This window comes from Erinaceus europaeus, chromosome 1, assembly GCF_950295315.1.
Source record: "Erinaceus europaeus chromosome 1, mEriEur2.1, whole genome shotgun sequence".
NCBI classification, from domain to species: domain Eukaryota; kingdom Metazoa; phylum Chordata; class Mammalia; order Eulipotyphla; family Erinaceidae; genus Erinaceus; species Erinaceus europaeus.
This window is the reverse complement of record NC_080162.1, coordinates 95057448-95082268: the sequence shown is the minus strand read 5'-3', so window position 1 is coordinate 95082268 and position 24821 is coordinate 95057448. Positions and strand designations below refer to the sequence as shown.

Sequence of the window (24821 nt, the reverse complement as noted above, 5' to 3'; positions counted from 1 at the left end):
TATATCTACAGATTTTTGTGTCTCACAAAACCCAGTACTGCCATGCAATGAGTGTGCAGAGGGATGGATTTATCACTTTAGCAAGAAATCTGACTTCCTAGACAGAGTTCTGGGATAAGGTGGGGACTGTGCCCCTGCCTCTATAAGGGCTCTCTAGATATGGGGCCCAGTTTCTCTAGGTTGGCAACTTGGAGAGGAAAGATGTGGGCACTAAGAAGTCTTGTGTGGATGCTGTATGATGAGTTCTCAGAAAGAAACTAACAGCATATTCCTGGCTTATGTGTCCTCTACAGCATCGTTCACCAATTATTGTCCCAAAAATTCTCCCAGTCATCCCTTTATATGTGGCTGGAGCTGGAGCAGGCCTCTTAGTCCTATTACTTCCCTTTTGCTGCTGCCAACGATGTCGCACAAGGGTGAGTGTGCCAGCCTACATTCTAAAACTCAGCCCTGCACCAACTCCCTTGGGGACCTTGTCACATGACTGCCCCATGATCTTGTCTGTCTTAATCCAATCACATCATCACATCAGCACATCATAGATGTTGGCCTCCCTTCCCCAGACATAAGAATTGCTTGGGCTCTTTGGAGTTTCCCTATTTCCTTCCTGACAGGGCATTTATTTTATGGGTGGTTATTATCTCTGAAGAGAAGCACACAGATCCTTGATTAGAGTAACTTCACAACAGTCAGATAGATTCCTGAGGACTGACTGAAATACAGGGAGAGGGCTCATATTGAGGGACAATCAAAATAGGTAAAAAGTAGGGAGTCAGGCTATAGCGCACGGGGTTAAGCTCAGGTGTCGCAAAGTGCAAGGATTGGCATAAGGATCCCAGTTCAAGCCTCCAGCTCCCCACCTGTAGGGGAGTGGCTTCACAGGCGGTGAAGCAAGTTTGCAGGTGTCTATCTCTCCCCCTCTCTGTCTTCCCTCCTCTCTCCATTTCTTTCTGTCCTATCCAACAATGACAACAATAACAACAATAATAACTACAACAACAATAAAAAAACAAGGGCAACAAAAGGGAATAAATAAATAAATATTTTATAAAATATGTACAAGTAATCAAAAAAGATGATGTGTCCTCTGGGACAAAATGGATGGAAATGATTATGCTTAGTGAAATAAGAGGTTAAAGACAACTACTCGATGGTTTCACTTCTATGTGGAATCTGTAGATCTCATATACATGAACTTAAAAAAAAAGAAAAAGTGGGAGTTGGGTGGTAGTGCAGCAGGTTAAGCGCACATGGCGCCAAGAGCAAAGAACTGGTGTAAGGATCCCAGTTCAAGCCCCTGGCTCCCCACCTGCAGGGGAGTCGTTTCACAAGCGGTGAGGCAGTTCTGCAGGTGTCTATCTTTATATCCCCCTCTCTGTCTTCCCCTCCTCTTTCCATTTCTCTCTGTCCTATCCGACAATGATGGCATCAATAACAACAACAATAAAACAAGGGCAACAAAAGGAAATAAATAAAAATAATTTTAAAAATTACAAAAAATAAAAAGAAAAAGTGAAGCAAGCAAAACTGTTTCTAAGACTTGTGAGAACTATGGTGGTTATCTTTAGGAGATGGAAGTGTAGAGATACAGAACTTTGGTGATGGGTGTGGTGAGGAACTATATCCTATAATCTGACAATCTTGTCATCTACTGTTAACACAAATTTAAAAATTAATAAAAAATAGGTGCAAGTTCCTCGAAGGATGATACTGATATGGAAGTATTTCTGACTTTTGAGAACCTATACTTTTAAGATCCATCATGATTTGCACATATCTGGGGGCACTCCACCTCTTCCTCATCAGTGATTATTAAGTGCCAAGATGTGTTGTCCCATGCTGTCCCATGCTGGAATGGAAAAGGATCAGTTGCCATCCTTCTCAAAGTAGTTACAGTGTGGTGACTGGTCTATTATTGGTCCCTGAGGTGATTGAAGTTAAGATGTTACCTTCCTGGGTGTGACTAGTGTCCTGGTAAAGTGAACAATAAAAAAAATAAATAAAAAAACAGAGCGGGGCCAGTTGGTAGCACAGCTGGTTGAGCACATATGTTACAGCGCACAAGGACACAGATGCAAGCCCCCAGTCCCCACCTGCAGGGGAAAAGCTTCACAAGTGGTAGAGCAAGGCTGCAGGTGTATCTCTGTCTCTATCCCTCCCTATCTCCCCCTTCCTCTCAATTTCTGGCTATTTCTATTTAAAAAAAAAAAAAAGGACAGAGTGATCCCCTTGGAGAGGAGAGAGGGACTGTGGTGAAACAGTATATCTAGGTTTCCAAGGACACATAGAGAAAGCTGACTGGAGAAAGAGGGTAAAGTAGAGGTATCAAGAACAGACTAGCCCAACACAAAAACAAGCAGATGTAAGAATATGCCAACTGTACATTGGTAATTGAGGAGCCTGAGTCTCAACAACGTGCCCTCTGCTGGCCCCATTCCACAGGCACCCAGATAATACTGAAAATTCATGTTGTCTCAATGCTGCAGAGCAGGCATCAGTGATATGTGTATGGAGCAGGAGTCAGGCGGTAGCGCAGCAGGTTAAGCGAGTGTGGCGTGAAGCACAAGGACCGGCATAAGGATACTGGTTCTAGTCCCCGGTTCCCCACCTGCAGGGGAGTCATTTCATAGGCAGTGAAGCCGGTCTGAAGGTGTTTATCTTTCTCTCCCCCCTCTGTCTTCCCATCCTCTCTCCATTTCTCTCTATCCTATACAACAACAATGACATCAACAACAACAATAATAACTACTAAACAATTTAAAAAAAACACCAAGGACAACAAAAGGGAAAATAAATAATTATAAAAAATTAATTAAAAAATTATATATGTGTATGGAGTACCTGAGTCCTAAACACCTTCTCAACTAATACTTATATCCCTCTTAACATTCTAGACTATCAAGAAGAAAGAGCCAAAACAGGTGAGTTCTTTAGCTCTTGGTGTGCCAACATACCTTCTGTGCCCACTGACCTTTATAAAGAAACTCATGAAGGATAGGGTAGTCCACTCCCCCCTCCCTTCTCCACCTTCCTAAACAGAAGGAGCTGACAGAAAGAATGATGTCACAGGGAAAGGATATGGTCCTGGGAAGGCTGAGGGGCTCATAAAATGTCACCCAGACACACTCTTTCCATAGCCCCTACAAAGCCATATCCAGGACCCTTGTCACTGAAAAGGAAAGTGGGAGTGGTCTTGTATTACTATTGCTGTGGCCTCTACTAGAATGGATGAAGCTTGGTTATTTTTTTCATTTTTTATTTGTGATCAATAGTAGGTTACAAGATTGTGAGATTACAATATATTAGTTCCACAATATACCCACTACCAAAGTTCTGTATCACCACCCTCCCACCTCCCAAAGATAACCACCATAATTCTCATAAATCCTTTTTTTTTTTCTTTCTTCAGAACACTGTTCAGCTCTGGCTTATGGTGGTGTGGGTATTGAACTTGGGACTTTAGAGCCTCAGGCATGAGAATCCCTTTGCATAACCATTATATTATCTACCCCTGCCCTCATAAGTCTTAAGAGCAGTTTGAAGATGAAACTTTTTATCATGTATCAATGAACTGTAATATAATGGTCCTATCAGGAACCCAGGGAGCTTGTTCTAGAGGGTTCCAGTTCCAAAGATTCATCAGTTTCCTGGCAAGTTAAGAGGTTTGAATGTTTTGGGCCTCTAGGGACTGTAGCAGGTAGCAGGGAGGGATTCTTACCTGGCCTGGAGCTGTGAGGGAGGCCCTGCCTAATTGAGCACACTCACGAAGAGCCAGGGTCCAGGCTGAGATTCACACAGGATGGAGCATGAACCAGGGACCATAAGAGCATTGGTCATGCTGTCTCAGGGCAGGAGAACCTGAATCTGGCATGTGCTTAGCCACCAGCCTCACTGCATTGGGCTGTGCCCTGAGCTGGTGCCCTGTGGTCTAGAGAAACTGAATCTGCTAGAGTTAGGTGAGTGGGCTGATAATCACACCTCTGGCATCTTTCTTTTACTATGCACAAGAAAGCTTGGCTCCTTCAAGGGACAGCCTCAGAGAACTGAGGAGATGGGAGAGAAACTTGTCCTTTTGCACAAAAGCCGTAATTGTAAATCAAAAGGAAACAGCTTGTTTTTCACATGTAGGATCCTCTCTCTCTCTCTCTCTCTCTCTCTCTCTCTCTCTCTCTCTCTCTCTCTTCCCCTCCCTCCCTACCTCCCTCCTGGGTTCCTCTTTCTCCTTGAGTTATCCCTCTAAGCATTTCCTAAGTTGTCATTGCTAGGCAGGTACTGAGGTGCATGTCAGCTGTCTGCACCCTGGAGCTGCCACACAGGGAAGCAAACAAGATATTTCTCATCCTAGGTGCCATGTGTACAGAGACCCATAGTGGTTTTCCCTTATTGCAAGTGCCGAAACAAGAGGATAAAGCAGATGGAGGTAAGAAATGAGCTCAAAAGTAAGGGCTGTGACTTCTAAAGAATACAGGGTAAAAGGAGACACAGGATGTTCATACAGCACTGACCTGAGATCCAGAATGTGTAACAGGTGGAGGTGAACCATGGGCATTGGGCTTAGGTCTCTTAGGTCCAGCACAAGTTCTCCCTTTGGTCGAACCAAAGGCTTCTGGATATTGATGACTGGCTGACAGCCAGCCCATCCCTACTCTTTACAGAAGTTCTCATCAGGCCCAGAAATGCCTTGGGTTTCACTGAGCAGAAGCTACACAAGTAAAAACAAACTGAATCACAAACAAAAATTTCTGAACCAAGTTCTTTCTGCCTTTAAAATATCTTATATTTGCCCTTTAGTCCCTCTCCTGGACAATCACTTGTCTCTCCCATGTTTGGAGTTTTCCTCTAAGAGCAGCTATTGACTCTCCTGCACCAAAATACTGATTGGTTTCATTGCAAAACATTCCTTGATCACAGTCAAGGACTGTGGCTACACCCTAAATACAAAAGTCTGTCAGGTCCCCTGACGCAGGTGGAGGCTGAAGTTCTGGCTCAGAGAGTTCAGGGAACAGAGCTTTGAGTGGCACTGGAAGCAGGATGGGACACTCTACATGTGGATGAAAAGAACTATCTCAGAGATTCCTCAGAGTCTCAACTGCTTTTCAGGAAAATCTGGATCCCTTTTGTCACTTTACTAAAGGCTGTGACCATATGCCATTAATATGTGAGCCCAAGAATAAGGTAAGCAAGGGGCATGAGATGCTGCCTGTGGGCTAGAGGTCCTTTGCTTCCTGCCCTTGACAGTGACCCATGGGGACTGTGGGCCAGAGAGCCCTGCCCAGGCATCTGCCAAGTGGGCTGTCAAGACATGAGTACTTGGTTCCCATGTCTTATGGACATAGCACCATACGCAGACCTTGATTGTCATCATGAATGACAAGACATGTTCCTAGTTGCAGCATTTTTTAGATGGAGTGAAGAGCAGCTGGGATTTCTGCTATCCTGTAGTCTATTATCCATCCATACCAGGCACCAACCCTGTGGATTTCTGGCTCTACTACTCCATCTGCTGAGATCCTCTGGGTCTGTGGTAAAGACGCATAAACTAGACCCACCTTCATTCAGAATGTCTGGGAAATTCTGGTGCCCTGGTTTAAAGTCAAATCTCCCCTTTGCAGTGTCAGTGCCCAGTCCAGTTGGAGGCACTGAGAAAAATTCAACATCAGAGCAGAGGGTGAAAACTCAGAGGACTGGGGCTGGTGGGTAGACATAGCAGACATCCAGAATCTGGTTAATCTCTAAACCGGAGGCCAGATTAGATCTACCACTTAGAGAGACAAAATGCATCAAGCAAGATTTCCCTGTGTGTCCTGGTGGATATTAGACACAACTCCTTAGAATTAAGGAAACCACAGTAGTCTGATCCCAGTTCTAATAACTCTGCCACACCTTCTTCTCTCCTATTTTGCCTACAGGAAAGGTGCTGCCTCGACCCATTCAAGTCAGAGTGTGCACAGCTGCCCTGCTGCCAGAATCTCTACCTTCAATCCAGCCAAGAGAGCCCACCCCTCTCAGGCTACTGTTTGCCCTGCCAAAACCTCCCACCCATGTGCTCTGAAAGCCCTGAAATGCTACCCTACATCAGTTCCCCTCCTCAAGTACATTGCAAATCTCCTTTGCCACTTCCATCCCCAGATTCTGACCACTAAGACACCAAACCCAAGATGGCTAAGAGCCCTTTATGTGCTGGACTGAACACATGTGCTGAGTATCTTCTGACTACAAGTCAGAAGACTTGGGCTTTGTTTATAAGCAGAAGAGTTTGTTACGTGGTGAGCATTTCTCCCCTGTATGAGTTATATCTCTGCTGCTGTTGCCAGGACAAAACACTTGATTACCTGCATGAGTCCCAGTCCCCAGAGTCAGGTCTTTATCTGTCACCAACAGCTGTCCACATGAAGTTTTAGATGTTCTCTTCCCTTTGGAAAAATCCCTGTCATATTATATTTTCTTCCTTAATTATATGCAGAGAGAAGTACTTAAATGTCCTATCTACTCCACTCTATCTATCCACCCCATGCTCTTGGTTTCCATTTTCTGGTTTCCACTTTCCAAGTGTTCCAGAGAAGAGAGAAGGCCCTCTATGACTTGTATCTGAAACTATATTTTCTCCTGCCTCTGACTCTCCATTTCCTAAAGAATTTCCCAAATAGTTTGCTATTTACCACCATGACAAAGAGTCATGTTCCCTACAGAGATGTCTCAGCATGCTGTGTCCTGCCACCTACCAGTCCAGGAAAAGCTGACAAGGAATCCCTTGAGCACTACAGAAATGTAACCCCATTGGCACCTGAATGATTTATCTTAATCCATGCTGTTACTGAGCAAAATGTCTCCCCACCTTCACCTTCATATCTTTGAATATTATGTTTATATAATTCCATTAAATTTCTGTAAGACGATAAGTAAAAAGAATTCCTATTTGAGTTTTAATTTTTAATTTTTTAATTTTTTAATTATCTTCATTTATTTATTGGATAGAGATAGTCAGAAATCAAGAGAGAAGGGGAGATAGTGAGAGAGAGAGACACCTGCAGCCTGGCTTCACCACTTGTGAAGCTTTCCCACTGCAGATGGGGATCAGGGGCTCAAACCTGGGTCCTATGAACTGTAACATGTGCACCACCACCCTGCCCCTGAGTTTTACATTTTTAATCAATTATATGAGTGGCTGAAGATAAGCATCATTTTTCCTACATTTAAGAAGAAAAATATTTTTCTGGAATGGCTTGTATAAACATATATGAAGGGTGGAGAATAAATATCAGAATGGTTATGCAAACAGATTTTCATACCTGAGGCTCCAAAGTCCCAGGTTCAATCCCCCACACACCATTAGCCAGAGCTGAGCAGTGCTCTGGTAAAATAATAATAATAATAAAATAAAAAATAAACATATATGAAGATTATTAGTAGGAATTTCCTAAGTTGTATGACTTTTCACCTAGCATGACTTTTTCTTATAGGTGCCTCCTCTCCTCTGTCCCATCACAGTGGCCCTGGATCCACTGACAGCCAGGACTAGAGTGGTGGAGACAGCGTATCCTACCATCTCTGCTAGCACTTCTGTCTCTCCAATTGCTTACAGGAATTTCACTGGCACAAAATGTCAGGTCCTACAGCTGGAAGTTATAAAATACTTTTAAACACAGGAGTGCCATCTTCCAAAACACCCAAACCATAATAATCCCTATTCTCTCCTCAGGCTGCCTTCCCTCCATAAATGGCACCACCATTCACTCAGGCTCTTGTCAATCAACCAAGTTGTCAATCAAGCTGTCCTGGATTCCTCTTTATTTTCATCCTCACATCCAGCTCACAGGTAAGCCCTGTTTTCTGTATATTTAAAACATATTTTATCTGACCAGCACCTCTATCGATTTAGGCGGACCTTATATTTAATGGAAATTTTCTAATATTATAAAACTATAGCAAAGAATATTTAAAGAGTATGAAGCAGAATGCCTGCCTTCAGTAACTATCAATACACAACAGTCTGGTTTTGTTGATACGTTCACAATTTGAAAGTAATTCGAAACATGGGTACTGAGCGTTTCAGATTCAGTGAAATATAGGACATGTCACCAGTTCCTAGCTAAAGTGCTTAGAATAAGGGGGGGTAGGGGTGGGGAGAAGTTGCCATCTGCCAGTGTCCAAGCAGATGGAGAGGGATGTGCCTGTCCATTAACATTCTTCTGTGTCATTTTTCGTTTAGATAAGAAGCTCTTGTCAACAAAGAAAGATGAAACATTTTTCCCAGCACATGTATTCTACAAATCTAGACTGTAAGTAACAGAGTTGGGGGTGTAGGATAAGTGGATAATATTTGGATCCCATGGAGTGTGAGGGTGGGGGTTGTCACCCCTTTTGGGCAAGTCTGTGGTTGTCACTAGGAGGGATCATCCTATATCCTCCCTACCTGCTCTTTTAAATGACCCCCTGATTTATTCAGGAATCTGCTGTGTCTCAGCCTCCACTGAAAGCAAGTATGGGAGAGGATGTGCTCTAGGGGTAAGCCCTTTCCACAGGTGTCATTTCAGAGATAGACCAGCATGTTCTGTAAATATAGGAGAGTCAGGATGATGACACCACACATCTTCCCAAGTCACTTTAAATCATGGCTACCAGGACAACTGTCCCTGTGAAGACCCCTCACTTCCTGGTCAGAAGTTGACTTCTTGGTGCTCCAAGTGAGCTCTCCTCATCTATCTGACCTGCTCAACTGTGACTCCAAATGTCTGGTGAGCAGGCATACAATGACAGCAGCTGTGGTAGCTATTTGACAATGTGCAAATATTGTGCTTCTTTGTACCGTTAGTTAACGTCTGCCTTTTCTGTGCTTTAGGGTCATGTAGACTTCTTTCAACCTGCACAAAAGTGTCAGTACCATGGGGGCCCATTTTAATGTCATTAGCAAAGAATGTGTAAGTCAAAGGGAGGGACTGAATGGGAGTGGGAAGAGAAGGGGAAGGAAAGCGGTCATAAACTTTTGAACCAGAGGCAAAGGTTCACTGGGGAAAGCTAGAGAAGGAAACATCGCTGGGAAGACATGTAAAGCATGGTGTTCACATAGGTGTCATCTCACAGCCAGTTTGCAGTTTTATGTCTTTCCTCAGGGAGCTGCCCGCCACTCAGGCTGCAGAAGTGCCCCACGAGTGTTTCTATAAGAACACCTGGGCTTGCAGCTAGTTTACAGACCTTAGATAAAATCTCTACTTGCTCTATAAACTTCAGCTTCACTGAAGGCACCAGCTGGAGATCTAATCAAACTCTTGACACAGTATTTTGACTCTGCCAGCACTATCTAACTAACCTTTGCCACCCCACTGCCTCTGGGTCTAGTTGTGGGGAGCTTGGGCTTCACCTGGATTCCAAATGCAATGACTGGGGAGACTAGATGGCTGTGGTCTAGAAAGTAGAGGTTGGAAACTCATGGTCTCCAAAACAGCATCCCAGGCACAGAAGGTCTGGGGGATGGACAAACTGTGCTCTCTCCAGTTGGAGAGATTTCCACAGTGTCAGTACAGAAGTACAGACATGCTGATAGAGTTCTGAACCCTCTTCTGAGGGCTTGCGCATCACAGTTTCTCATCCCCTCCCAGAACACCAACTATTACTTGTTTTATCTTGTTTTGTTTCTTGTTAGTGATATAACAGTATTTTACCAAAAAAAAAAAAAGTAGAATTTCAGGAATATATTCATACCCACACATGATGTGAATATTTACAAATTACCACAACCTCCTCCAATGTTTTGTGTCCTGCCCTGAATAAACATCTTAGTTCTGACAAAGTCTAAGAGACAGTTTGGTTCATGCCTTGTTTTGCTGCAGGGTCATCTTCTTTAGCCAATTATAGTTCATGTATGAGTGAAATCATCCCGTCATTATCCTTCACTTCTTGACTTCACATACTATAATCACCTCCAGTTCCATCCATTTTGATTCAATGATACAACCTCATTCTTTCTGATTGCAGAGAAGTGTGAATGTATACCCCACAGTTTCCTTATCTTTTAGTCTGTTGTTGGGCATTTATGTTGTTCTCATATTTTTGACTTTTGTTAATAGTGCAGCTATGAACATAAGGGTGCATATGTCCTTTCAAATTAGTGCTTCCACATCCTTTAGATACATGTCTTGCAGTAGTATTGTTGGAGAATAAGGTATTTCCATTTCTATGTGTTTAAGGACTCTCCAAACAGTTTCCTCCTGCATGCTTTTTCAAGTCTAAAACCCAAGTCTTTGATCCATTTTTAGTTAATTTTGGTGTATGGTTAAGTGGTGATCTAGATGCATTTTTTTTACATATGATTTTCCAGTTTCCACAGTACCATTTATTTTTCTAGTTAATGATTTTGGTCTCTTTATTATGTATGTGTGGACTTATGATTGGATTTTCTACCCTGTTCCATTGGTCTGAATGCCCATTTTGTTCCAATATCACACTGTTTTGATTACTAGTGCTTTTACTTTAATGATGGCTCTTTTGGTCATTACCAGGCCACCCCACCATCTGGGGCTCTAGTCAGGGAATACCAGGACTCCCACATAGATGTGATGGGCCTAGATCTCTAACAGATCCTTCTCTCCACTGTCACTGGTCATCTCCATCAGGAAAAACACAGTGGACAGTTTTGTAGACCTCTACAGGACCTTGCCCTCAATGTGGAAAAACAATCATAGGAACTACCCCACTCTCTGAAGGAAGGCTGTGTCAACATACTCTGACACTTGAGGAAGACTGGTCCTGAACTGGGTGCAGTCTAGAATGTTCCTAGCTATGACCATGGAATTCAAGCTCAGACCTAGAGGGATGCAGAGGTTACACAGGTTCCTGTACTGAATATGGGCCTCAGATCAGATTGATGGGGTTTACAGTTAACAGTATTTATATACTTTCCCCATATTTGGGAGCTACTTTCTTCCCTAATCCAGCTTTCTAGTCCTATTTCCAACTCAGACACCATCTCCCCAGACAATACCTTTTGCACCCCTGCATGTTAAATGTCAGGATCAGGTAAAATTAAAGTCATGGACCCCTTGAAATATATCTAAAATAGACCTACTAGCTTTTACCAAAATGGAGACTCCAAATCTCATCTGCTATATTCTTGTCTTTAGGTTCCTGATTATTTAAAAAAAATTGTCCTGCTTTATATCTTAATGCTTTTTCAGCCACCAACCTATGACACCAACCTTACTTCCCTGGGCAGATGATCTCACCATTGTGCCCTGGAATCCCACCTCTCCAGAGCCCTGCCCCATTAGGGAAAGATAGAAACAGGCTAGGGGTATGAATTGACCTTTCAACACCCATGTCCAGCAAAGAAGTAATTACAGAAGCCAGACTTCCCACCTTCTGCATCCTGTAATGATCCTGGGTCTATATACCCAGAGGGATAAAGAATAGGAAAGTTTCCAATGGAGGAGATGGGATACAGAACTCTGGTGGTGAGAACTGTGTGAAATTATACCCCCTCTTGTCCTAGGGCTTGTCAATCATTATTAAATCAATTTTAAAATAATGGTAAATGACTAGTGCTTGGCAGTATAGACAAAAGTTGAAGAGAATGATACCTCCATTTTCCCTCTTTTGTCTCAGGAATATTTTGGCTATTTGTGTGGGCTTTGTTTGTTTTGTTTGTGTTTAGTGTTATTCCTCATAAATTTTTGGTTGATTTGCTAAACTTCCTTGAAGAATAGCAATTTGATAGGGATTTAAATTGAATCTATAGATTGATTTTGATATTTATTCTTCAAATCCATTCTTCAAAGCCCCTTCCATTTCTCTGTGTCATCCTCTTTTCTCTTAATAGTGCCCTATAGTTGTCATTGTAAAAGTCCTTCACCTTTCTTAGATTCGTTTTATTTCTTTTGGACTAGTATATAAGCATATTTATTTATAATGATGCACATCTGAAACTTATACAATGTTACTGAAATTAAAGAGACTGATCCCCTACACTGTTAGATTCATTTTAACATGGCCACTATGTACATACAGCAAGGGAGATAAGAAAATAACATTTATTGCTAAGCATTCAGCATCTTCCACCAAAATCAGGAAGAATAGAGTTGACCTCCTCAGTCACCACTAGATACTACTACCCTTTTTCAGAGATGAGGAAACATGTTTCCAAGAAGTAGAGTGACTGGTTTAAAGTCAGAGACCCTGTAACTAACATTCTCAGCTATGGAGACATTTAGCTTTATCTTGGAAGCACTGATCAACTCTTAAGTCCTTAAAAGTTAGCAGAGCAAAAGCTGTAATTTAGTAAATGTGGAGAGAAAGTGTCTGTGTGGTGGGTTGTTAGTTAGTGTGCAGATAACCTTGGTTACTATGCCCTAGGGAACAAGTTATCTATGGCAGGAGTGGAGGCAGAGGGCTGAGGAAGGCAGCCAGTGTAACTGGAACCACCTTTCTTCCCATCATTTACTTCTTCATATTGTTCAGCTTCTTTCATTGGTGTAAAATGTTTTCTTATTTTTCCAGAGTATTTTTATTAGTGATTTTATAATGATTAACAAGATTATAATACAATAGTGGTACAATTCCATACAGTTCCCACTCTCAGAGTTCTGTGTCCCATCCCCTCCATTGGAAACTTCCCTATTCTTTATCCCTCTGGGAGTATGGACCAACATTCATTATGGGGTGAAGAAGGTAGAAGGTCTGGCTTCTGTAATTGTTTCTCCACTAGACATGGGCATTGGCAGATTGATCCATACTCCAAGCCTGTTTCTATTTTTTCCCTAGTGGGGCAGGACTCTGAAGAGGTAAGACTGCAAGAGATATTGATGAGGTCGATTACCCAGGGAAGTCAGGATGGCATCATAGTAGCAACTACAACTTGGTAGCTGAAAGGCAGTAAGATATAGAGCAGGACAAATTGTTTACTAAACAGGAACCCAAAGCTAGTAATAGAGCAGATGAAATTATGGGTCTCCATGTGAAATGAATTTTAGGTATATTCCAAGATGCCCATGACTTTAGTAATTTTTGCCTGAGCCTGATAACTAACATGCAGGTAGACTAAAAGTACTGTCTGGGAAAATGGTGTCAAAGTTGAGAGTAACGTGTAATTGACCCTGCCTTTGGGGAACCATAGTCAAGTTTCTCAGAATCACTGCAAGGTCCTGTGTGGGTAAGAGACAACCAGAACAGCTAGTCATAGCAACCAACAACATGTCAAGGGCAAAGGTATCACAGAAAGGTGTGAGAGTGAGCACAAGGAAGGAGGTATAACAGTTGTGAGCATAGGGAACCCTGTAGCAACCAGAACATGACACTGAACACATGGGAAAAAGATGTGCCTAGCCCTGAAGCAGCAGCATTCTTGTTCTTAGACCACTCAGTACATACCGCATTGTCGTTAGCTGAAGTGTCATTACACAGTTTGCTTCATGTCCTCTGCCTTAACCCAGTCACTGATGCATCATGAATGCACCCTCTACCTTTTGAGAGGAAAACACTAAGCTTTCAAATTGCCCAGGGCCTTTCAATCAACAGGTAAGGTGTAAATCTCATGCTCACTCTGCCTCCTCCTTGCTTTGTGCACCTTCTTCTATGGTTCTTCCTAAATTTGACTTCAACACTCATTCGCCCAGAAATCCTGGGCTTCTGTGAGTTTGTTGTGGTCTCAGGTCTCATTCTTATTCCCCAAGCTCCTAGTCACAGGGGTTCAGACAAGCTCAGCACCAAAGTGAAGAGCAGACTGCCAAAAGCTGAGCAGTCTCAAAGGAGGAACCCAAATGGGATTTAGGACTCAGGACTCCGGAAGATGAAGTATAGCAAGAGTAAGGCTCTTCTGTGGATGCTGATGAGTCCTAAGTCATGGAGAACAATTTTCTTGTCCAATTCCAATGTCTCCTTAGCAATTTCCTCTCTCTCCTTTTCCTACAGGGGAATTGCATCAACTTCAACCTATTAAAGCCCTGCTGTACACAGATGCCCTGCTGCCTCAAATTCCTGCTTTCAACCCAGCTGAGAGCACTTCCCATGCAGGCTGCTGTTCCTGGTGTCAATACCCCCACCCATATGCTGCCAGCCATGGCCCCATAATGCTGCCACTGATCCCTCCCCTACCCAGGCACTTTGCAGAACCTATTTGTTGCCTCCCCCCCACACACACACATGCCTCTCAATAGAGTTTAAAATCAAGTTTAAAATCCCAAGAGTGCTAAGAGCCTGTTGGGTGCTGAACTGAAAATATATATATTGAGTATTGGTATGTGGTCAATAGGAGTTGCAAATTATTGCTGATTAGGAATACAGTTCATGACCTGATGAGCACAAGATGTATCTACAGTTCTACCACCAAAATAAAGCATCCAGATGTCTTGTGGGTATAGATATGGGTGAGTCCCACAACCTAGTTGATGTCATCAAGAACTGAACCACATTAGCTTTTAACCAAATTAAGGTCTTTGGAAAAAGCCATAAATGACATTGAAATATGAATAGTCTTATGCCCGTCTCTCACTATAGTTATTTTACCTCTTCTTTAAAAAATAAAATCTCCCTATACTTTCTTTCCCTATCCTTTTTTTCTTTTTTTTTTTTCTTTTTACTTCTCCTATCCTTTCTTTGTGGAGTTGAAGCTTCACCCATGTTCTTGGGTCAACTTTTAGTATAGCCTAACATATTTCATTTTTTATTATTTTTTATTTCTATTATATGTACAGAGACAGAAATTGAGGGGGGAGAGATAGAGGGAGAGATAGAGAGAGAGAACAGAGACACACCTTCAGCCCTGCTTCACCATTCATGAAGCTTCCCCCTGCAGGTCAGGATCAGAGGCTTGAGCCTGCGCCCTTATGCACTGTAATGTGTGTGCTTAACCAGGTGTATCACCACTTAGCTCCAATTATATTCATATAAATAGACTGATGGATAAAAGCGGAGAGGGAGCCAGGCAGTGGCACACTGGTTTAAGAGTACTTAGTAAAAAGTGCAAGGACCTATGCAAAGTTCCTGGTTTGAACCCCAGCTACCCACCTGCAAAGGGATGCTTAGAAAGTGGTGAAGCGGGGAGTCGGGCTGTAGTGCAGCGGGCTAAGCGCAGGTGGTGCAAAGCACAAGGACCGGCATAAGGATCCCTGTTCGAACCCCGGCTCCCCACCTGCAGGGGAGTTGCTTCACAGGCGGTGAAGCAGGTCTGCAGGTGTCTATCTTTCTCTCCTCCTCTCTGTCTTCCCCTCCCTCTCTCCATTTCTCTCTGTCCTATCCAACAATGACAACAACAATAATAACTACAACAATAAAACAACAAGGGCAACAAAAGGGAATCAATAAATAAAATAAATATTAAAAAAAAAAAAAAGTGGTGAAGCAGAGCTACAGGTGTCTATCTTTCTCTCTCCCTCTACCTACTCCTTCTCTCTCAATTTCTCTCTGTCCTGGCCAGTAAACTGGAAAAAAATGGCCTCCAGGAGTAGTGGGTTTGTTGTGCTAGCACTGAGCCCCAGTGATAACCCTAGGCAAAAAAAAAAAAAAAAAAAAAAAGGAAGGCAGAGATATATAGAGAGAAACATACAGTACCATACTTCTCCTGGTATCATGGCACTCCCATGTGGTATAGAGATTTGAACTTTGGTTATGAACAGGACAAGGCACATACCATACCTGGGGAGCTCTCACTTCCTATTTCTCATTAAATAGATGAGGGTACTAATGTTTCCTCCCCTGGTCCAGTGATGGTAAGGGTTATAACGTGCTTAGCACAAGGGGCAGACTCCTTGAAAAGATCTGGGTGCCCAACAGTCATTATCTTGCTCCTGTGCTCTAGCACAACAAAGGAAAATGAGTCTTAAAATATAAGGAGTTCTGGTTTTGGGAATTGTGTGGAGTTGCACCCCTCTTATCATATGGTTTTTGTCAGTGTTTCCTTTTTATAAATAAAAATTATATTTTAAAAAATCTATAAAAGTACAGGTTAAGTCAGGGATATCAGAGAGGAGACCATGCCTGGGCCTTTTAGTTCTAGATACCAAGACATAGAGTTGGTACAAAGGACCACTTACTGTGAGGAGAGTGTTGACCAAAGATAGGCCCATGCCCCAAGATCACCAGGCGTGACCTTCAACAGCCCTGACCAGGAGACCACAGAGTACAAAGCAAACTGCATCACCTATCCATGAGCCCCACCTACGATGGGTCCTGAACACAAAACATAATTATAGCATCTCCATCTGTTGAGCTAACCTTGTGATATCTAACAAGGAATTCTGCACATGGTTTGGTCCAAGTCCCAATAACAAGCCATGCAGGCTTTCTAGTTCCTTCTGTTGCCAGACTAGGTACAGAAACCAATTCACAACTCTACTTACAGAGTATTACTCAATTCCAACTATCCAGTAAGTCTGACTTGACAACCCAGACAAAAGTAGAGTTTATTCTATACCTTTGTTGAGGGTATAAACCAGAGGGTAGCAACTAATCTCACCTTGGGTACAGTGACCTTGCCTCCAAAATAGGCCTTGATAATATGTCCCATATATTCAAGGATGTGACCAGAAGATCAAAGTTCAATCATGTGGTAGAATCTTCTCCCCTTTGCCCTCCCCACCAAGATCTATAAATAGGGAAATCCAGCACCATTGCCACAGTGCCACCTACTAGCTAGCAAGAGGAACCATGCCAAATGCTTAGAGGAAACCAAACTACTACAGCCATGGCACACATACACATGATCAGATATACACAGATCTGGAAGGGGGGGGGTCAGATATAGACTACAGAAAACACATGGCACAGGGCAGTGGCACAGCTGGTTGAATCCATGCATTACAATGTGCAAGAGCCCAGGTTCAAGCCCCAAAGCCCCACTTGCAGGGGGAAATCTTTACAAAGTAGCAAAGCAGTACTGGATGTGTCTTATTCTCCTCCTTTCCTCACCCCCCCACTGCCTTCCCTTTCAATTTCTGTCTCTATCCAAACTAAATAAATTATATTAAAAGAATTCGTAAAATTTCTTATAAAGGCAATTCAAGAATCTAAACAACATACAGACACAATTCAAGAACTCAGAGATCATTTCATCAATGAGTTTAAAAAGAAAGGATGACAGAGGACCTAGTGAGGGTTGTATTGTTATATGGAAAAATGGGAAATGTTATGTATGTACAAACCATTGTACTTACTGTTGAATATAAAACATGAATTCCCCAATAAATAAATTTTTTTAAATGAAATAGAAAGAAAAAGAAAAAAAAAAAGAAAAAGAAAAACTCCAAACAGAATTTGCTATAAAGTTAGAAAAAAAAAAAAAAGGAACAACATAAAACAGAACTACAGTGGTCCAGGAGGTGGTGCAGTGGAGAAAGCATCAGATTCTCAAGCATCAGGTCCCCAGTTCAATCCCCAGCAGCACATGTACCAGAGTGATGTCTGGTTCTTTCTCTCTCCTCCTATCTTTCTCATTAAAAAATAAATTATTTAAAAAAAAAACAGAACTACAATAAGTGAAGGACACTTTGAATGCAGTTCAACTTCAGGTATCAGGCCTAGGAAAGGCTAAATCAGGTTGAGGAAAAATATCAAGACTAGAGAATACAAGACACACATTCTGTGAATCCAAAGTGGTTAGAGAGGAAAGGCTTAGAAAAATGAAGCAATTCTCTGTGGAATAACTGAGTCCATTAGAAATAATGAATGTGAGAGGTATTGGGATCCCTGAGGAAGTGAAGAGGGAGAAAGAGGAGTAGAGAACATATTCAAAGAAATAATGGCAGAAAAAAAATCCATATTTTCTATATATTTAATAGTAATAATATAGTTAACCCAAATACCCATCAAAAAAGACTAAATAAGGAAGTTATGGAATATATATATATATATATATATTCCATGGAATACTACTTTGCAATTAAAAGCAAAACAAAACAATATTTTACCCTTTGGGAGAAAATGGAGGGGACTGGAGGTGATTATGCTCCACAAAGTGAGTGAAGAAATTAAAGACAGTGACTGGATGGTTTCACTCATATGTGAAATTTAAATAACTGATACATATAAACTTTCAAAAAAATTAAAAACCAGAAGCAAACAAACTGTCTCTAAGATTTTGTGAGAACTATGGTAGTTATTGTTGGTAGGGTGGGGGCACAGAATTTAGGTGGTGGGTATGTTTTGGGACTATATCCTGTAATCTTATATATCACTAGTAATCACAAGTAAAAAATGGCTTGAAGAAAACAAATAAATACAAAGAAACTTAACTGGAGCCCTATCTTACAACACTACAAAGACTAATTTGATATCAATTAAATACTTGTTATACTGCAAACCATAACATTTCTAGAAGAAAACATAGGAAAGGGGTGTCTTGGCATCTTAGCAATGGATATAATACCTAAAATACAACAGCAATAAAGAATTAAAAAGTGAAATGAAATCCAAACTAAAAACCTTGAGAACCAGACTAGGGAGACAGCATAACGGTTCTGCAGAAGACTTTTCATACCTGAGGTTCTGAGGTCCCAGGTTCAATCCCCAGCACCACCATAAAATAAATCAGAGTAGAGCAGTGCTCTGGTCTCTCTCACTCTGTATCTCTCTTTCATTGATAATAAAGAAATAAAATATTAAAAAAGAACCTTGAGGAGCAAAACAAATGATAATAAAATGAAAGGACAAACTACAGAATAGGAACAAGTATTAACAAACTTGTACTCCAATGAAGTTAAAATATAAGAAATATAAAGGTCTCATGCAATTCATTTTTATAAAAATGGTAGCAGTAGTAGGAAGAGTAGTAATCCATTTTAAAGTAGGAAACACAACAGATTACTGGCTGCATAAGTTGTGGTATATATACACAATGGAATACTATTCAGCTATTAAAAATGGTGACTTGAACTTTTTCAGCCCATCTTGGATGGAGCTTGTAGGAATCATGTTAAGTGATGGGCTGCATTGGATCGACCTTCCCGTGGTGCATCCTGTGAGTACCCATTCATTGGGGAAACTGATGATCCTTCCTAGCCGACTGAATCCACATGGATCCCAGTCACTTTCAAAGCCAGCGACAAGCAGCTCCTGACAGCTTTCAAGCTGTTGGTCCTGCTCTTCGAGTCCTCCAACTTAATGTTGAGGGGCTGTCCTTTGCCAAACGCGTTCTTATTGGTCAGTTGGCGATACAGCATCAGGCAGATGTTATTTGCCTACAGGAAACACATATAGCAGTCGATGAAGCTGCTCGATTCACCATCAGTGGATTCGATTTAATATGCTATAATCTCCATCCTAAACACGGCTGAGCCATCTACGTCAAATCGTATCTTGCAGACGTTTACCATACGGCCTCTTCGACCTTCTACGACTCCATTACTATAGGAACTATTCAGCTCGCCAATGTATATAAGCCTCCCAGTGCATCATGGGGTAATGAGGTCCTGCCTAGCCCGAATCACCCAGCCTTTTACGTTGGAGACTTTAATAGTCATCACCAAGACTGGGGATATTCCTCCACTCGTGCTGATGGCTCTATCTTGGCCAACTGGGCTTCAGCGAATGACCTCTCCCTATTGTACAATCCCAAACAGCCAGGCTCTTTTCACAGTGCTAGATAGAATAAAGACTCGTCACCCAACCTGTGCTGGATTAGTACAGTCAACGGCCAAGCCTTTCCCACTACGAGACAAGTTCTCAAGGACTTCCCGCACAGTCATCACCGCCCAGCTATCATCCACATTGGTCTCCAGCTCCCACTGTTTCTGTGCTCGGAGAAACTAAGATGGAACTTTCGGATAGGGCGTCTGTTCAGTGATCTTACCAACAAATCTATTCCTGCAATTCCAATTAACTCTATCCCCTCTGAAGATTCCTACAGGTGCTTCCGCCAAGCCATCTTCAAAGCAGCTTCCCAAGCCATTCCTCGTGGGAGACGTGCTAACTATACGCCTTGTCTTGATTCTGAATGCGAGCAACTACTAAAGCAGTATGATGAGTCGGGCGACCCAGATGTGGCTGACCATCTCATTGCCTCCCTGGATGCAGCACATCAAGCCTGCTGGCAACAACTCACGGAAAGTCTGAACTTCACCCACTCAAATAGGAAGGCCTGGAAGCTTCTTCACAGTCTGGGTGCCGGTAGCCAACCCCCTCCTGTCTCCCATCCACCCGTATCTCCAAACTCAGTGGCCAGTCACCTAACTCAAGTTGGACGTGCTAAGATCGACCCAGTCTGGAAAACAGAAATTTCCCATGAGTGGTCATCCCACTTCCGGTTGTCTTGTCCATCTCCAAAACTCTCTCCCTTTACACTGTCTGAACTGGAAGACGCTTTGAAGAGGGTTAAACCGGGAACAGCTGCTGGCTATGATAACATCACCCCAGAACTCATTCTTAACCTGGGCCCCGCGGCAAAGAAGTGGCTCACTTCATTCCTGTCCCACATCTTGGAATCTGAGTCGATGCCCAAAATTTGGCGTCGTGCGAAGGTAATAGTGATTTTGAAACCAAAGAAAGACCCAACACTGGCTGCCAGCTATAGACCAATTTCTCTCCTCTCCGTGTGTTACAAACTCCTTGAGAGGCTGCTTCTGTCACGTATTTCTCATCTTACAGAGAAATTCCTATCACCTGCCCAAGCTGGTTTCCGCCCAGGAAGATCTATCTGCGAACAAGCCCTGGCCCTCTCAACTTACATTGAAAATGGATTCCAGAAGAATTTAAAGACGGGTGCTGTCTTTGTTGATCTCACAGCAGCCTATGACACAGTCTGGCACTGTGTTCTCCTAGTCAAGATCTCAAGATGCCTGCCTCCATGGGTGGCCAACACTATATCGTTTCTTCTCCAAAACAGAAGATTCCAGGTGCATCTGGGTGACAAGTCTAGCAGATGGAGACTTGTCTCAAGTGGCCTCCCTCAGGGATCTGTTCTGGCTCCTACGCTATTTAATATTTACATCAATGACCTCCCAGAAACTTCTTCAAGGAAGTTCATCTACGCCGATGACATCTGCTGTGCAACTCAGGCATCAAAGTTCGCCATCCTTGAGGAAACACTCACGAAAGACATGTCTCTGATATCTGATTACTGTAAAAAATGGCGACTAATCCCTAGCACTGCAAAAATGGTATCATCTGTTTTCTATCTACACCATGCCTCGGCCTCGCATGAGCTTAATGTGCAGCTTGGTGATACGAGAATCCGGCATGAAGCCCAGCCAGTCTATCTTGGCGTTACTCTCGATCGCACTCTGTCATTTCACAAACATCTCATAAAAACTGCAGCAAAGGTGGGCGCGAGGAATAACATCATTGCAAGACTGGCCAGCTCCTCATGGGGCACGAGCGCTTCCACACTACGATCATCATCTCTGGCATTATGCTATTCCACTGCAGAATACTGTGCCCCAGTATGGTTCCATAGCCCCCATGTCCACTTGGTTGATTCCAAATTATATTCCTCCATGAGGATAATTTCTGGAACCATCCGTTCCACCCCGGTTCCATGGCTGCCAGTTCTTAGCAACATCGCCCCGCCAGATATTCGTCGGGATGCGGCATCATCTAAGTTTGTTTCCCACGTCTGCGCTCAACCAGACCTGCCAATATACGTGGATATCTTTGCTTGACGTCTCGTCACCCAATCTGGTCCCCTATGCCTACACTGAACTTCTCTGTTCCAGTCTCTTGGAAACAGAGTTGGCAGTCAGCTGAGGTAAAGAACAAACACCTCATCACAGACCCCTGTAAGCGTCAACCCGGCTTTGACCTAGCACGTTATGATTGGGCCCTCCTCACTCGCTATCAAACAGGCCATGGCCAGTGCGCCGCTATGTTCCATCGCTGGGGAGCCAGAGACGACCCAAACTGCCTATGCGGCTACAGACAGACTATGACCCACATAGTCAATGACTGCCACCTCTCCAGATTCAAAGGAGGTCTCGAAACTTTACATCAGGCTCAACCTGATGCTGTTGACTGGCTACGGAAGAAGGGCAAACGCTAGAAGAAGAAGACTCACTGTGGACCAAGAGATAAAACAAAGTGGGGGATAGTTAGCACAGTGGTTATGCAAAGCAACTCCTATGCCCCCAAGGCCTAATCCCCGCCCCACCCCCTTTCTGGAGTCAGCTCCAGCCCTGCTCTGTAGCCCTGTGTTTCTGAATAAATCCTTATTTCTGAGGGAATTATTTACCCTTTATCCTAATTTATCATGAGAACAATGTGAAAAATCCCCTACTATATAGTCACACCTCCTGACCACCAGGAGTGTAGATTTTCTCCTGAGTCACCCAACCAGCTCTCTGGCCCCACCCCATGCCAATATAGGGCTTCCTTGCTGCTGTTCCAGCCCCTGAGGGGAAACAGCAGTGGGGACCCACAGTTGTAATTTGGTGAGGCTTAAATTCTCCTCCCTTCAGCAATCTTTGTTGATAAAACTCAGACTGGAGGTAGTGTTTGAACTGGCAGACTGTAGGACTGGTACCAGCTGCTCCCGTGTAGGTAAGGAATTTTAGCCCCAGAAATCTCTCCTTAAGCCTCTCTCTGTCCATGAGCCACATGTGTTTGCACTCACCTGAGGCTTGGTGGGTTCCTGGAGTGATCCTAATCGTATCTTGTTGCATTCTCTACTTCTATCATTTACCTCTCTGGGAGTACAGGCCAAAAATCTTTTTGGGGTGCAGAAAGTGGGAGTTTTGACCTCTGTAATTGTTTCTCTGCTAGACATGGGCATTGGTAGATCAAGCCATACCCACAGCATGTTTCTACTTTTCCATAGTGGTGTAGGACTCTGGAAAGTCATCACCTATTTTCCATAATGGCTTTCATCAAAAAAGCAAGAAGGAACAAATGCTGGTGAGTATGAAAGTGTTGTAAATGACAACCAATTAAAATTACTTATCAAGGCAAAAAATAAGGAGTTGAAACAAGGCATTTATTTTTTTGCAAAAGGGTGTGCCACCAACAATAGCCTTCAGGCAGCAGTGTGCCCCCTTCACCCTTCTCCCATCTTTTATACCTAAAGCAGAACTGTCTCCTCCACCCCTGGGCTAGGCTTCAGAGCTCACAATCTCCCCATTGCCTACATAAGGAAAGGAGGAAGAGAGTCTGAGGGTCTCTGCTGGAAGATTAGCAAGCACTGCAAGGAGCTGACCTAAAGAATACAAAACTACTGGCCACAGGTGGTCATAGATAACAATTTATAAAAATAATTTTTGTACTAAACAGTTGTATTCATGTTCTTTTGTTTATATATATACATATATATATATGTTATTTTCCCCTTCCAGTGTTAGTTTTTTTTTAATTTTATATTTAAGAAAGGCGACATTAACAAAACCATAGGATAGGAGGGGTATAACTCCACACAATTCCCACCACCCAATCTCCATTCATGTTCTTTTGAAGAGAAGACCTAACCATCTCTCACAAAAGGACTATGGTGGCTCCTCTGTTTTACAAATAGAACTAACAAATGAGCCAGTCATCTCACATATGGGAATATATTTGAAGAAAACAAAAACAAAGGGCCTAGGAAGTAAGACTGGTGGTATTTTACCAGACTTTTATGCCTGAGGTTCAGAGGTCCTGGGTTCAATCTCTAGCACCACCTAAATTGAAGTTAAGCAGTGTTCTGATGTCTCTCTCTATTTCTCTCTTACACACACACTCACCTTGCCAGTCCCTGTTCAGGGCGCCATTTGCTGGGCTAGCTTCATGGGCTGGAGACAGATGACCAGGGACTCATGGCTGAGCTGGGAATGCAGTTCAATCTTTATTGACGAGCAATCTAATCTAATCTAATCTCTCTCTTCATTAGAAAGCACTGTCTCCTGAGGTGGAAGTGTCAGGAAGAGGAAGTACGTAGGATAGGGGGTGGGAGAAGGAAAATAGTGAGTGAACCAGTGGGGATTAAACCAATGAAAACAATGATTACGTAAATAGACTACACTGTCAAGCAATGCAACCGAAGGAGTCTTAGAAGCAGAATTTAGAAGCATACCAACAACATCTAAAAACAAAAACAAAAAAAAGCAAAACAAGAACAATAAACATGATTGTGTGCCCTCATATTCATTAGATCTTGACAATAGCCATGATATGAATATAACTTAACAAACCCCCCCTCCCTCTCTCTCTCTCCTCAGCAGTAAAAAAGAAATCTTGTTATTTTGCATTTTGTTAACTTAACAGACCTGAAGAATGTTTTGCTAAGGGAACTAAATCACATAGAGAAAGACAAAGTCTGATCTCATCTATAAATGGTACAGTATATTTACAGTACCTCCAAGGCCTCAGATTTAATCTTAAGTGCTGCATATGACAAGAGCCTTACTTTGGTATTTTTTGTCCTAGACAAATAAGTCTCTAAAATAGTAATCGAACATATACCAGAAAGAGGTCACATTTATGGTTACAAAAGCAAGGCATGAAGGAAGAAGGAATTTGATGAAGTAGGTCAAAAGATACAGTCTACGGCCATACCACCCTGAACACGCCCGATCTCGTCTGATCTCGGAAGTCAAAAGATACAAGCTCAGAGATAAATACACACAAGATTACTTACAGAATACTGACTATAGTTAACATAAATGTATGCTATGTTTGAAAATGAATGAAAATACTAAAAGTCCTCATTTCAGGAAAAAAAGAATATTTTTTTGTATTTGTATCTTTATGAGATGGTGAGCTAAATTTTTTGTGGTAATCACAATATATGTAATTCAAATCAAGATACACTTAAAAGTAAATACTATTAATTTTCCTAGTGTATTATTTTTAAAGATGATCAGAACAATTTGCTCCTTGAATATCTGATATAGCTGTGTATGGTATTTTTGTGGGCAGTCTTTACATCTTTTTATTACGTT

At 42.4% G+C, this 24821-nt stretch overlaps 1 protein-coding gene and 1 long non-coding RNA gene across 4 annotated transcripts in view; one reads left to right on the top strand and one right to left on the bottom strand.

The window, feature by feature from the left end:
- The window catches only part of LOC132538589 (anthrax toxin receptor-like), a 38549-nt gene extending 24604 nt beyond the window's left edge, over positions 1-13945 (top strand). Inside the window, exons 13-19 of one of the 3 annotated variants that reach the window (XM_060191159.1) lie at positions 294-416; positions 2895-2921; positions 4346-4420; positions 5910-6266; positions 7700-7816; positions 8210-8279; positions 13900-13945. In XM_060191159.1, the coding sequence (XP_060047142.1) occupies positions 294-416; positions 2895-2921; positions 4346-4420; positions 5910-6143 (459 nt within the window). In that variant the 3' untranslated portion in view covers positions 6144-6266; positions 7700-7816; positions 8210-8279; positions 13900-13945. Of the gene's footprint in view, positions 1-293; positions 417-2894; positions 2922-4345; positions 4421-5100; positions 5404-5909; positions 6267-7460; positions 7598-7699; positions 7817-8209; positions 8280-13899 lie in introns of those variants that run through there. The other 2 variants (XM_060191164.1, XM_060191171.1) reach the window with 2 other exon arrangements.
- Positions 1-22546, bottom strand: part of LOC132538606 (uncharacterized) — a 484521-nt gene extending 461975 nt beyond the window's left edge. The window contains exon 1 of the long non-coding RNA XR_009549952.1: positions 22526-22546. This is a non-coding gene — a long non-coding RNA (uncharacterized LOC132538606). The remainder of the gene's footprint in view (positions 1-22525) is intronic.
- Between the last annotated feature and the right edge of the window lie 2275 nt (positions 22547-24821).